General features: G+C 31.8%; 1 protein-coding gene across 3 annotated transcripts in view; it reads left to right on the forward strand.

The window, feature by feature from the left end:
- The window catches only part of LOC101892311 (trehalase), a 45,500-nt gene that overhangs the window by 20,609 nt on the left and 8,992 nt on the right, over window positions 1–15,899 (forward strand). The window contains exon 2 of one of the 3 annotated variants that reach the window (XM_059123818.1): window positions 14,054–14,074. The exons of the other annotated variants lie outside the window; for them this stretch is intronic. Coding sequence (XP_058979801.1) covers window positions 14,054–14,074 — 21 coding nt within the window. The remainder of the gene's footprint in view (window positions 1–14,053; window positions 14,075–15,899) is intronic. 3 annotated transcript variants of the gene reach the window in all.

The raw sequence follows: 15,899 nt of genomic DNA on the forward strand, positions 1-15,899 counted from the left end.
AAACATACACACGTATACCAAAACATTTATTGCGTGATAATGCGAATTTTATAATCGTGTTTAAACAAGATGATCTGAATTTAAGACATATATTTAATGATCACGTCGGATGTGACATTAGTTTTGAAGATTTCAAAAAAATTTGTCATGAATGCTGGAAGGAAAAGTATGGATTTCTAACGATTTCCAAGGATGACGAAATTCACTCTGGAAGATACAGAAAAGGCTTTCATATATTTATTCAACCTTAATATTATTTAATGTATTTGCAAATGTTAATTTATATTAGTGCACCTACAGCCATGGAGGAGGAAATGCTGAAACGGCTTGTTAAGTCCAGAAATGTCTTGAAAAAGAAATTTCAAAGCATTAAAATGGGTGAAGAAGCTAAAACTACAGAATTGAAAAATACTTTCAAACCAATAACGGAGCCAATAAACAAACTACTAAAGCTTTCAACTGAAAATACTTCCAAAATGATTATGCCTAAGAAAGAGAAAATGGAAATGTACAGAGATTCTATTATTACAAGTACACCCCTTAAGAATTATAAACCAGATGTTAAGTTAGATTCCAATGCATTGGAGGGGTTAAAGCATAAAGTAGATTACACACAAAATTTCGATTCCTTTAATACATCACAAGACGACGACAAATTTTATTCCAACAATGAGGAACCTATGAATCTATCATTCTTGAAGAAAATTAAAAAACTAGATGTAGTCTATGGTCCACACAAAGATAACAATGGAGAATGGAGATTTGGGGACCAACCACTCAAAATAAGCAATGAAAAGATTATGATTGGAAATAAAAATTGGGCATTAACACCCGGTTTGTTTGAACTGTTGTTTTATCAAGACCCCAAGAACTATGATCATACAGAACTCGATATTTACAAAACAATATTATTAGACACAAATGCGCATAAAATAAACTATGAATCTAATGGACGAACAAAGTCCAACAGGGGACAAAAATATAAGAAAATAATAAAAAATATAATAGAGGATACTCACAGCGGCAAAGGCTTACTGACAATAAATCCTGGTAAACCCAACTATATATACTGGGACGATCCCAACGAATTGATAGAACGATTAAAGCTGTTGTTGGCATCACAACAAGCCGGAAACAATAACCATACTAATGAAATTGTTTCTATTATCGAGGAACTGCGAGAAGGAAATATAATATATTAAATAATACTCTCAAGGAGCATACAACATATGACTGTTGACAAGTTTGGACATCATTACAATCAAAAAAATCAATCAATAGCAGTGAGAGAAAATGTTTCGAGATTATTGGGAGTCAATATTGATGAAGATAACAACCTTAACGTGCAAAATAAAAAGATTAGGAATGTTGCATCTCCAGCAGAAGGAGCGGATGCGGTCAACCAAGCATACGTACATACGCAAATCAAGCACATTCAAGAAATTTTAAAGAAAAATTTCATTCAAGAGTGCACCTTCCTAAGAGAAGAAATATCACAACTCAAACGTTCACAAAACGAAATATTTAAAGCCTTATCGCAAGCTCCATTCAACTCACCAGCTTTAATATATCATACCGAATAAAACAATGGAAAAGCGGGGTTTGGTAAATGAACTTCATCATCAAGCACGAAAAAACTTTCCAAGACGAAGGGTTATTACAAAGGGTATTGATGATCTCTGGCAAGCAGATTTAGTTGAAATGGGCAGTTACTCAAAAGCAAACAAGGGGTTCCGATTTTTGCTAACTGTCATCGATACATTTTCGAAATTCGCATGGTGTGAAGCCCTTAAAACAAAAACGGCAACGGATGTTTCTATGGCTTTTGAAAAAATCTTACAAAGAGGAAGAATTCCAAAAAATTTGCAAACCGATGATGGAAAAGAATTTTTCAACACAGATTTTAAAAAACTAATGCAGAAATATTCCATAAACCACTACTCCACATATAGTGTATTGAAGGCCTCAATTGTTGAGCGTTTTAATAGAACTTTGAAGTCGCTAATGTGGAAGGAGTTCAGTTATAATGGGAATTATCTATGGATTGATGTTTATAGAGAATTGGTTAAACAATACAATAAAACACCTCATCGAACAATAAAAATGGCCCCTATTCAAGTAAATTCATCGAATGAGAAGGCATTGTTGCAATCTGCTTATAACCACTTAAAAATTTTTAGGAGACAAAACTTTCGTGTGGGTGATCATGTACGCATTAGCAAATATAAACATCAATTTGAAAAGGGATACACGCCAAATTGGACTACGGAAATATTCAAGATAAGAACAATAAGAATAACAAACCCCGCTACTTATTTATTAGAAGACTATGAAGGAAATCCCATCCAAGGATGTTTCTACAAAGAAGAACTTTTACCCACAAAATATCCCAACACGTATTTAGTTGAGAAAATTTTAAAAACAAAAGGTAATAAAGTCTTGGTTAAGTGGCTGGGATTCTCAGACAAACATAATTCATGGATAGATAAGAATCATATCATATAATCTTAATATGTAGATATACAATATACAAGCATATATTTAAATAAATAAAAACCCATATATACGTATGCATATTTTGTGTTTCAATTATTACGACAAAGAATTTTGCAATGTCAAGAACGTTTACTGTGTCCGGTAAATCTCCAATTCTACATTCATCATATTTACCCCCAATTGAATTGGGAAATAGTAGTTATGAGTGTTGCCTAATAGATTTCCAATCATACAATTCAATACCCAATGTGGATAATGATAACAATCTCTTTCACATTGGAGACAATATTATAAAAATACCTATAGGATCCTATGAATTGCAAGATATTGCGAATTACTTGGAAACGGAATATAAAACTATCCACGAGAATAGATCCATTGAAATTAAGGCGAATAATAATACGCTAAAAGTAGAAATCATGTCTTCTCATGATCCTATTTACTTTGATAAAGAAAAATCTATAGGCAAGCTTTTTGGTTTTACCGAAAAAATCTTAGAATCTGGGAAAAAACATACTTCAAACCTTCAAGTCGACATTTTAAAGGTTAATGCCATACAAATACACTGCAATATTGTAACTGGATCATTCATGAATGGGTCGCCAACGCATATTCTACATGAATTTGCTCTTAATGTTCCTCCGGGATATAAATTGGTAGAGAGACCAATGAATCTCATTTATTTACCAGTGAACGTCAAAGAAATCGGTCGTCTGGAGATAAAGATAGTAGATCAAGAAGGTCGCTTTATAAATTTTAGAGAAGAAGAAATCACGCTACGTATTCATATAAGACCAATGCAATCATGATTATCTACAATAAATACAATCATAAACAAATACCAAGACACATTCAACACAAAGTTGTCAAACCGACAAGACCTACAATTTCAAAGGAAAATAAAGAGTTTTTAAAACTTATTAAGCTTAAAGTCAAACCAAATGTCTGAAATACTTAACATTAATGAGCGTCCATTCTCAGATGAGAATATTGTAAAGAGAGACTACCACAGCTATGTTCCATATATTCAATCATTTAAAAATAATGATGAAATTCGGATAAGTATACAAAATCAGGATCTTTACATACTTCCATCGGAGAGTTATCTATTCATTGAAGGAAATTTGAAAAATAGCAAGGGAGAAGTATCGCAAAATGCAAGACTGAGAAATAATTGTGTGGGATACATGTTTGATGAAATTCGCTATGAACTAAATGGAGTTGAAATTGATCGTACTCGTTATCTAGGAATAACTACAGAAATTAAAAATTGGATTTCTCTAAGCGAATCCGAAAGTAAGGTTATGAGCAAAGCGGGATGGAAAGCTGATAATGATTTATCAGTAGGATACTTTAATTTTTGTGTACCCTTAAACCGTCTACTAGGGTTCGCAGAGGACTTTGATAAAGTAATTTGCAACAGCAAGCACGACTTGATTCTTTTGCGTAGTGCCAACGATAAAAATGTGTGTTATTCAACCATGGATACGGAGGAAATTAAACTCACCATAACAAATGTTGTATGGAAAGTACAACACATTCAATTATCAGACTATAGAAAAATCAGCTTCTTGAAAACTATTAAGGATGGAAAAGCGTTGCCTTTAGCATTCCGCAGCTGGGACTGCTACTTTAATCCAACTTTTGCTGGTGGAAGACAACACAGTTGGAGTGTTAAATTGTCTGTCAATCATGAAAGACCACGATATGTTGCTTTGATATTTGAAAAAGACAACAAGCTGGAACATTGCGAACTTAAAAACATCAAAGTTCACTTGAACTCTGAAACCTATCCTTACGATGATTTGAATGTAAAGTTCGAAGAAAATGGCTATGCAGTACTATATGACATGTATACAAAGTTTCAACAATCATATTACATGAGGGAGCCACAACCAATTCTTACATATGCAAGTTTTAAAGACAAGCCCATTGCCGTTATTGACATTAGCAATCAAAACGAAGCTGTTAAGAATGGACCAATCGATTTAAAAATCCAATTTGAAACCAATAAACCAATTCCACAAAACACTTCTGCGTACTGTTTAATTATACATGATCGTCTGGTCGAGTACGTTCCATTAACAGGAATTGTACGAAAAGTAGTATAATCTATTTTATACTCACCTTTGCAAGAATATTTCAATAAAACGCAATTTACATAAATTTATAAACAAAAATATTTTGTTTTATTTTATAATAAGAATAGTTAAAGACTAGTTAAAATATAATACACTTATATTTACTTAAAAATTAAACATTTTGTGTTGCGAGAAAATATTAATATGATGACATTTATAGTGAGTAAAGACAATTAAATTAATATTATTACTATGCTCTTTTATCTATATATTGAAACTTAAATCATAATTAAATTTATATTTTAATCCAAGTCCATTGAGACAGATTCATTTGAGTTATTTACATTTGTTTCATGAAGGTTATTTAATCTATAGTGACCCCAAGCATAGGTGTGAATACCATCCTCTAGAATAAATCGTTTATCATCATGATGGCTTAGCGATATTTTAGTAATTTTGTCTGTATATATTGTATGCTGTCTTGACCTAAACGAAAACATGGTACCGTAAAAAACCTTTTTGTTATAAAGACATTCTCGATATTTATCTATAGTATACTTTTTTAGGACCGACTTTTTAACTCCCTTAGATTTTTTTACTTCTTCGCTATCAACTACATTGATGGCATACATTTTAGGACGAAGGCCCACAAATTCAACCATTGTTTTTCCGTCATTCTCATCTTTCATCATGCCAAGTTTTTTCTTATTAATTAGAGGAAGTTTATATATATTTTCTTTTGAAAACCCTGAGGTGTCAAATCTAGCCAATATTTCATCTAAAGATAATTCGGAATACAAATTCCGTCCGTAAAATGTTAATATGAACGAATCTGTATCCATATAATTTAGAATAAAATCCTCACCAAATTTCACTTTTAGAAAATCATACAGAAAATCATACATCACCCACTTTGATAAATCTAATATGCAGAACCCTAAGTACAATGGTCTATCATATTTTACTCTGACATTCCTAATTTGAATAGCAACCATATTTTCGGAGAATATCGAAAGGCTGTGAAAATTTGGCTTCGAGATTAATTTACTAGCAACATTCCTTCTTCTTTGGTTTGCCTCATCTACCCACATTGTCACAATTTTCACAGTTTTTCTTTTGTCGATATTCTCCATTGTCTTACCGAATGAAGAGTTATTCAATAATTTAAAAAAATCTTTTTCAAAGGCATTTTCAGCCTTTTCCCTATGTTCATTATTCTTCAGTATGTAAGGAGCTAACCAAGCGCTTTGTGTGAAAGCCAAAACTCTATGGACTTTCTTAAGAATTAGTCCATGTTTCAGAGATTGCTTAAGTAATTTGTAGTGTATGGTGTATGATGTTTTGTCAGTAAAATCTGCAATCAGTTTTTCAGTTTTTGAGCCCTCAACACACTTTTTCTCCGCCAAAAAAGGTAAATCGTTATGTTTGTCGTGAAGGTGCGGTGGATATTCAATATCAACCTCTAAAATAAAACCAGTAGGAGCGTTGTCAGGAATAGATAATATTACAGCTGGATCATTGAATTTCTCCATTTCATAACCCTCCACCCATCTAAAATCTTTTTCAGGGAGACACTCAGTCATAACTGTACCATATAAATTATTTACATCCAAATAATAGATATTTACCTCTGGTTTGGCACTATTATAATTGGGAGCATCTTCATTATTTGCTACCGAGTGTCTGTTTGAGCACTGGGTAAGCCCTCCCCGAATACCATTTTTGCAGAAATTGTACATGTCTATATCTCTGAGTAGCTCAAGTTCGACTTTAGTACATAGTAGCATTGCATCCCAAGATAGAGATGGTGCTGTGAGATATTGACAAGGGTCCAGTTCGTGAATTCGCATACATAAGCTCCTGAAATTTTCAAATACGTCTGCTAAAAGCAAGACATCAGCTTTTAAATACAAATCCATGTAGTCTTGCATAGTTTGACATCGAAAATGTGACCAAACATTTGTTGCATGCCTATAATCGTCTGACGAGCATTCAGTATCTGTCAACTTATTATAAAATTGGTCTATAGGGGGAAGTTGTTTCTCCTTCAATTTTTCAAATGATGAAATATATTCGTAGGGAAATACTCCTTTCCTAGTCATAAGTTCGAATGCTTCATCATCAGGAAAATGAGATCTGACAGCAACAAAAGAATCTCGAGATAAATTCCTTGCTAATTTATCCAAACTAGTAGGCATAAATCGAAAACTATCTAAGAAACGATGCTCTAATCTATTCATTTTCTTCTCTTTTTTGCCCTCACTTTCCTCTTCTTGCTGGAATTCCTCATCATCTTCCTCACTCGAATCTTCTTCTTCTCCTACAACAACTGTACTTTTTAAAGAACTAGAGTCGGTTGACTCGTTATCCATATTAATGAAATAAGACATTGAAATATATTTTTCTTTGTTTTGAGGTATGACTCTTATTTCACCTCCAAATTCAACTAACTCTTTAAAGAAGAGGTGACAGTCGTACGAAGAAAAATTGTGGAAATATATTGGAATAAATTTAGGTAGATGATATTGCAGATTGCAATGGTTATGTACCGCACCTCGATATTGCCCCGTTAAGTGACAATGATCTTTCACCCTATCGTTACCTAAAATGTCGCCACATATACGACAATTGATATCCCTAAGAAAGGCTGTCTCTTCTTCGGGGGTTAGAGTATTCATAGGTTTCGTTTTGGTTAGGTAACTATCATACAAAAATTTACAATCCTGAATTAGTTCTTTCAGAAAAACATTTGCTGCGTCGGGACCACTATATATAAATAACTTATTTAAATTTTCATTAAAACTACATTTAATAAAATAACTAAAAGCACATGGAATATGCTTCTTTACCTTTTCCGTTTTTTTACTCGCCCCATTGTTCTCATCTTCCTGCACGTCTTCCAGTACACTTTCGGAGTCAGCATAAATAACGAAAGGCACCTTATCCTTTTTCTTGTGATTGACGAACTTTAGTACGGCTTCTTTTTTGTTCGGCAGGGCACAGACTACTTTTCCACACTGCTTTTTGTGAGTCATACATTTATTTTCATCGTGGAAACATTGCAGGCATCCAAAACAAAAGTAACCTTTCTCCTTATGACTTGTGAATTGAGACCGCATAAGACTGAAAAAAAAGAACAAATACATGATTATTATGATATGGTTTTGATTGATAAGTTTTGTTTATAATTACCAAGACATATCCATAACCAAAATGTAATGGAAATTTTCTTCGTTGTGCAGCAATATTAAATTAATGTGATTGCTTTTCGTCTCCTTTGTTAAGTAATATGGACCAACGACCGACTTGTTTTCATAACCGAAAACATTTACGCTAATCTCTGGGTTGTTCATTTCAAATTTTTTTATATATTTAAGACCCAATGGGAAATTTAATTGTTCGAAATTTAGCGATATTCCAGACTGCAGAATAATGACATCTTGGTGTATGTCTACGTTATATGAAGAGGTTATACTCGGATCTCCATATGCAGTTTCCCCCAATGCAACAACCATACACCACTTAAAACAAAAGTCATCATAGTTTTTGATGTTAAGGCACGCACCCTTCTTGTTGCTTAATGATTTCGGAGTTGGAATATAATGTGAGCCACGTGTTAAGTTGGCTCTCAACACATTTATGTCAAGTTTTAAAAGTTTCTCCAGGGCCCAATTAGAGCCTCTTTCTTGGAACTCTTCTGATTTAGCTATAATTTCCACACAGTGGTTGAAAACGACCTCTTCCAAATCATCTCCCAGGGTTAATAGCGTTGTTTTTGAAATATGATTAAATATATTTTCAATAGTTAACTCTTTGGAAGTTGAAGGTCCATCTTTTTCATTGTTTGGTTTCACATACAGTCCTTGGAGTTCCATATTAAATTTTATGAGCGTTTTACCGTTTAACTCATTTTTCAAGGTTTTAATTATTAATTCTTTTGAAGCATTAAGAAAATCGATCGGGTACAAAATGTCTTTATTGTTTTGTATCTCATAGCTGAGTATATTTTTGTTAAATGCACTTTTAACAATTTTTATGTCAGAATCCAGATTTTTTCTCACGGTGGATCGATGTTCTTCGCTACGAACGTGTGATCGTATATTATTCACAATTTTATCACAATCACCACAAAACTTTTCCACCTTCACAGCTGATTTATTTTCATGCTGCTGCTTTAGTTTTTCTTGTTGTTGATCACGATTTTGTTTCATTACATGCTCATCTCCATGATGGTTCTCTAAGTGCAATTCTAAATCGTTTACACTTTCACATAAAACATCACAAAACATACAATGCTTTTTCATATGTTTCACAAATTCACTTTTTTCCTTGTAATAAAGGCTGCATGACCAACAAATTTTTTGAGACATTATAAAAACTTTTTTAAAAATATTAAGAAACGATGCTTATTAATCTGTGACTTGTTGAGTACTGAAATTTCTTCCAATCCAATCAATACATTATTGACTACATTTTGTAAACAAATAGAAATTCTGTGATTGAAGCAGAATTTGTCATGAAACTCTGCAACAACGCTTCCCCCCAAATTCTCATATCCATTTCACAGAAATCCAATTGTTAGTTAATGTAAACAATGGTGTTTCCTTCTTCAAATCCCTTCAATCTTCAATACCGAATTGATGCAGGGTTTGTCATGAAACTCTTTCAGTTTCAATTCTCTCAAATTGCTACATAATGTAAACAAATTCTTCATCGACAAAACTATCAAAAAGCGATCGATATAATGTATCAAAATGCCTGTCCACACAAGAAGAATTTGCTTTGATTGGCTACAGCAGCATTTTTTTAGTGTGTATATGCTACAACATTAATTGGTGGTTAGATGTCGCCTATATCGTTTCGAGGGAAATGACTGGAGAGCCATCTGGACAAAATAATAGAACACACATCTTCTTGTTGACTATGATACTAACCAAATTTGTCTCTGCTATATTCACTTCTCATATGGTGGATCTCTCTAGCCCCATTCGATATGATCATATTTCAATAGTTTTGGAGTGTGTCTATGCTACAACATAATTTATGGATAGTATGGATGGAACTCACCGTTAGATGTCGCCTATATCGTTTCGATGGGAATAACTGAACATTTTTGAGTCGCTAAAATTATAGACAAATTAAAACAAGTACAACGAAAAGTTAGTTTTGTCTTTTTATCTCATCATGTTTTGCATAGCCAACATGCTGATTTTCGTGTTCAACCCACTCGACTTCGTTATCGTTTTTCTTAAAACCCCTGAAATATCAATAATTGCAGCATATTTGTCAATTGAAACTCTTCTATTTGCCGTGGTACAATTCAAACGACAACATCCCCAATATAATTCACCGTGGTACATTTCAAAAGACAACATCCCCAATATATTTCACCGTGGTACATTTCAAAAGACAACATCCCCAATATATTTCACCGTGGAGAATTTACCCTAATCAACATCCCCAATAGAATTTGCCGTGGTACAATTCCCAAGACAACATCCCCATTAAAATTCACCGTGGTGAATTTACCCAAATCAACATCCCCAATAGAATTTGCCGTGATAAATCGTGGTGAATTCCCAACATCCCCATAAGCACACTACTTCAGTGCTTTCTGTTTACATTTCTCTTGCCCTCTCACCGCCACCTGTTGTTTTGTTTTATTTCTCTTTTCCGTTTCCTCTTCTTTTGTGGTAAGTCTCTCCTAGTCCAGGTGGTAGTCTCATTGCATTAATGAGAGCACCCAAGACGTTAGCGTCGCCGTTAACGCTGTGTCAGCGGCTCTGTCGCTACATAAATAAAACATGCATTTATAGAGTCAAACGTGACTTAAAATCTGTGAAAAAAAAAACGAATGAAAAATAAATTCTTTGCACATGTGATTGTATGGCCTGTTAGTGTTCCATTGTTGGCCATTGATTTGAATGGAATTAATTTATGGTGTCGACTTTTGTCGGACATCAACATCGGCGACAATAAAAAAAATCAAGTAACACAAGGGTGTAATGAAAATGGTATAAAAAGAAAACATAAAATATTAGTTATTTTAGTGTTTTGCTTTAAAATACTTTTAGGAATTATGGCTTTGCTGCTGTTCACACACACACATATTTAAGCTTTATTTCATCTGTAAATCGACGTTACCTCTCTAATATGCAAATCGCCTATGAACAATGGCAAGCAACAACAACGAGAAATTATGCAAGATTTTTATACATTTTGTTCGTCGACGACTAAAAATAAACTTACATACCTAGATCGCATTTTCAATTACTGTAATACTACTGTATTCAAGTATCATTAAATTGATTAAAGCAAACCAAACGAACACAAAAGGCTCGTCTCGTAAACGTGTGAATTGCAATACAATATGACTACGAATAATTTCAGAATTTCATACATACATTTTTACAATTGTGTGTATGTATGTATTAGTATGATATTTACAACAGATACCGTTTCTAAGTAAAATGTTACAGGTGTTGTAAGTATAAGAATTTCATTTAGATGAGAAAAAAAATAGATCGTGAACATGTTTTTAAAAAAAATTAAACGAAATCGTGATATTTCCTCGATTAGTTTTTCAACAAGAATGGATTAGAAAGAACATTGCAATGGGAACATCTAATGACTGGCAAATTTCCTTTAGTTGTTATCGAACAGGGTTTCTATAAAATAGTAAAATATCGATCCATTTTCCGTAAAATGAATTGTTATTGAATATCGTTAATTGTTATCGAACGATTTATCTAACATGAAAAAAGTAGATATCTATATAAGATTTCTATAAAAAATAGACTGCTAATAGCCACATTTTCTTAACATAAAATTGCTATCGGACAACTTTGTTTTATGAGAAAATATTGTTATCGGGCATAATTTCTATATAAAATAACTGAATAAGACAACATTTCTCTAAAAAAATCATGTTATCGAAAAACTTTTCTACAGAAGCGAGTGCTATTGTCCAACTCATTTTTTCTGTAGTAAAACATATTTTCTATAGTAAAGCTTGTTATCGGACATATTTACTATAGAATAGCTTTTATCGGACAATTTTTCTTTACAAAAGCTTGTTATCGGGTGCTATCGGACAACTTTTTTAATACAAAAGCTAGTTGTCGAACATCTTTTCTATAGTAAAGCTTGTTATCGCCTTCATTTTGCATGGAATAGCTTGTTATCGGACAAATTTACTATAGAATAGCTTCTAACGGACAATTTTTCTTTATAAATGCTTGTTATCGGGTGTTATCGCACAACTTTTTTAATACAAAACCTAGTTGTCGAACATCTTTTCTATAGTAAAGCTTGTTATCGATCACATTTTCTATAGAATGGCTTGTTATCGGACAAATTTGCTATAGAATAGCTTCTACCGGACAATTTTTCTTTATTATAACTTGTTATCGGGAAATTTTTTCTGTGAACTATTATGTTATCGAATCACTTTTGTGTAGAAATTTTTATTTTCGAACTAATTTTCTACAGGAGATATTGTTATCGAAGAATTTTTCCATTCAAAATGTTGTTATCGAATGACATTCTTATGGAAAATGCTGTTATCGATACGATTTTCCGTAAAATATGATGCTATCGAACAACTTTTTTATGGAGACAGTTATTATCGAAACGCTTTTCTACAGAAAATATTGTTATCGAACAACTTTCCTGTGCAAAATGTTCTTATCGACCAATGTTTCTATTAGGTATTATGTTATCGAGACATGTTGTATGGAAAATTTTTTATCGAACAACTTTTTTATGCAAAATGTTATTATCGACCAATTTTTCCGTAAAATATTATGTTATCGAACAACTTTTGTATAGAAACAGATATTATCGAACCGCTTTTCTATAGAAAACATTGTTATCGAACAACTTTCCTGTGCAAAATGTTGTTATCGACCAAATTTTACATAAAGTTGTATGTTATCGAAGCACAACTTTTCTATTCAAAATGTGGTTAATGAACAATATTCCTATGGAAAATGTTGTTATCGACTATTTTTTCTTAAAAATATAATGTTATCGAACAACTTTTGTATAGAAATTGTTATTATCGAACCGCTTTCTACAGAAAATATTGTAATCAAACAACTTTTCTTTTCAAAATGTTGTTATCGACCAATTATTCTATTAAGTATTATCTTATCGAAGCACGTTTGCATAGAAATTCTGTTATCGAACAACTTTTCCATGCAAAATTTTGTTATCGAACAATATTCCTATGGGGAATGCTGTTATCGACCAATTTTTCTTTATAATATAATGTTATCGAAAAACTTTTTCATAGAACCTGAACCGCTTTTTACAGAAATATTGATATCGAACAACTTTCCTATACAAAATGTTTCTATCGACCTATTTTTTATAAAGAATTATTTTATCGAAGCACGTTTGGATAGAAAATTTTGTTATCGAGCAACTTTTCTATTCAAAATGTTGTTATCGAACAACATTCCTAGGGAAAATACTATTATTTGTAGAAACTGTTATAATCGAACTGCTTTTCTATACGAAATTGTTATCGAACAACTTTCCTATGCAAAATCTTGTTATCGACCAAGTTTTCTATAAAGTATTATGTTATCGAAGCACGTTTGCATAAAAAATATTGTTATCGAACAACTTTTCTATGCAAAATATTGTTATCGACCTGATTTTCTATAAAGTATCATGTTATCGAAGCACGTTTGCATGGAAAATGTTGTTATCGAATAACTTTTCTATGCTAAATGTTGTTATCGACCAGTTTTTCTATATAATGTTATTGTTATCGACATCCTTAGGATGTTGTTGTTTTTTTTTTTTTGCCCTTTTATCTGGATAAACAATTTAATTGTTCCGATCTGCTACAGACTTGTAATAGCTGTGACAATATTGAAACTTATATGACAAAATAGTTTTAATTACTAATTCATTGTGTTGTTGTTCCTCTTTACTCGTTCAAAACTCAGTCACAAGTTATTCAACCGTCAGTTTGTTGTAAATATTTATACAATTAATTAAATAAAGTGTAATGTCAATTGTCATCACTTCGTTAAAGATAATCGATGTGAATTATATTTCCCGTAAGCTTCCGCTGATCATTCAGATCAATAAATAAAAATTCATTTAATAAATAGAATTTTTAGAATTCCTGTTCAACAGACGGACGGACGGACAGGTTGGGAAAACAGAAAATAATTTCTTTTTAAACAAATCGAATAAGATCACGTTTTGTTAAATTTTATTTGTTTTTGTTTCGTTGCGAGTAAAAAAAACAGTTATACAAATTCATCAATACCTCATGATTTGAATATTAAGTTTTCTATGGCAGATGGCAAGCAAACACACAAACGCACACACATATCGTCTAGGAAATAACAATTCTTACCGGAATTTGTAAAAAAAAAAAACAATTATTTATTATTATTGTAAAATAATATAAAGTTCCCTTTTTGTTTTTCCTTCTCTCCTTCCCCTCTTTATAGCTCCTCGGAACTCCCACAAGAGTAAGTTGAAACGATGACACCTCCTCCAACAATGACTCCCATCCATTCTTGGCCCTGAAATATATCAGCATAATGCTTAACCCCACAATGCCGACATTACCAATTACATTGATCTCTTATCGAAAAAATACTTCGCCTTTTTTATTTGAACAGTTGTTTAATTTACTTCAAAATCAATTAATGTTGACATACTTCAAATTAATTTTCAATTCAATTTACAAGCGTAATGATACTCTAATTTTCTTGAAAATTAAAGTTCAAATTAAATATTTATCCAAGGTAATGCTACAAGGACATGCTCATATCGCCGTTTTTCTAGAAGCTTATGTCATAATATTGTGGTAGTCAATGACACAATTGAATTGAATTGAATCAATACAAAATTGAACCAATTCAACCAGACTGAATTGAAGTTTTCCTATCAGAGACCCAATTCAGGAAGGCTGAATTGAAGTTTACCTTCGATAAGACAAATTAACAAAGCAAAGCGTTTCCATAACAAATTTTTCTACTGAAAAGTTGAGCCACAGTTGTTTTTTAATAACTTTTTCTTTTTCGATAACACCTAAAGTTGTTCGATAACACTTTTTTCATAAAAAAAGTTGTTCGATAACAACTTTTTCCATAGAAAAGTTGTTCGATAACGAATTTTTCCATAGAAAAGTTTTTCGATAACAACTTTTTTCATAAAAAAAATTGTTTGATAACAATTTTTTCCATAGAAAAGTTGTTTGATAACAACTTTTTCCATAGAAAAGTTTTTCGATAACAACTTTTTCCATAGAAAATTTGTTCGACAACAACTTTTTCCATACAAAAGTTGTTCGATAACAACTTTTTCCATAGAAAAGTTCATCGATAACATATTTTCCATTGAAAAGTTTTTCGATAATTAATTTTTCCATAATAAAGTTGTTCGATAACAACTTTTTCCATAGAAAAATTATTCGATAACAACTTTTTCCATAGAAAAGTTCTTCGATAACAATTTTTCCATTGAAAAGTTTTTCGATAATAACTTTTTCCTAAAAAAAATTCGATAACAACTTTTTCCATAGAAAAGTTGTTCGATAACAACTTTTTCCATAGAAAAGTTGTTCGATAACAACTTTTTCCATAGAAAAGTTGTTCGATAACAACTTTTTCCATAGAAAAACTGTTCGATAACAACATTTTCCATAGAAAAGTTGTTCGATAACAACATTTTCCATAGAAAAGTTGTTCGATAACAAGTTTTCCCATAGAAAATTTGCTAAATAACAACTTTTGCTATAGAAAGATTTTTTGATAACAACTTTTCCGTATAAAAGTTGTTCGACAACAACTTTTTCCATAGAAAAGTTGTTCGATTACAACTTTTTCTATAGAAAAGTTGTTCGATTACAACTTTTTCTATAGAAAAGTTGTTCGATTACAACTTTTTCTATAGAAAAGTTGTTCGATAACAACTTTTTCTATAGAAAAGTTGATCGATAGCCTCATTTTACATAGAAAAGTTGATCGATAACAACTTTTTCCATAAAAAATTTGTTCGATAACAACTTTTTCTATAGAAAATTTGTTCAATAACAACTTTTTCCATAGAAAAGTTCTTCGATAACAACTTTTTCCATAGAAAAGTTGTTCGATAACAACTTTTTCCATAGAAAAGTTGTTCGATAACAACTTTTTCTATAGAAAATTTGTTCAATAACAACTGTTTCCATAGAAAAGTTCTTCGATAACAACTTTTTCCATAGAAAATACGTTCGATAACAACTTTTTCCATACAAAAGTGGATCGGAAAACACTTTTTCTATAGAAAAGTTGTTCGATAACAACGAAA

This window comes from Musca domestica, unplaced genomic scaffold (assembly GCF_030504385.1).
Source record: "Musca domestica strain aabys unplaced genomic scaffold, Musca_domestica.polishedcontigs.V.1.1 25, whole genome shotgun sequence".
NCBI lineage: Eukaryota > Metazoa > Arthropoda > Insecta > Diptera > Muscidae > Musca > Musca domestica.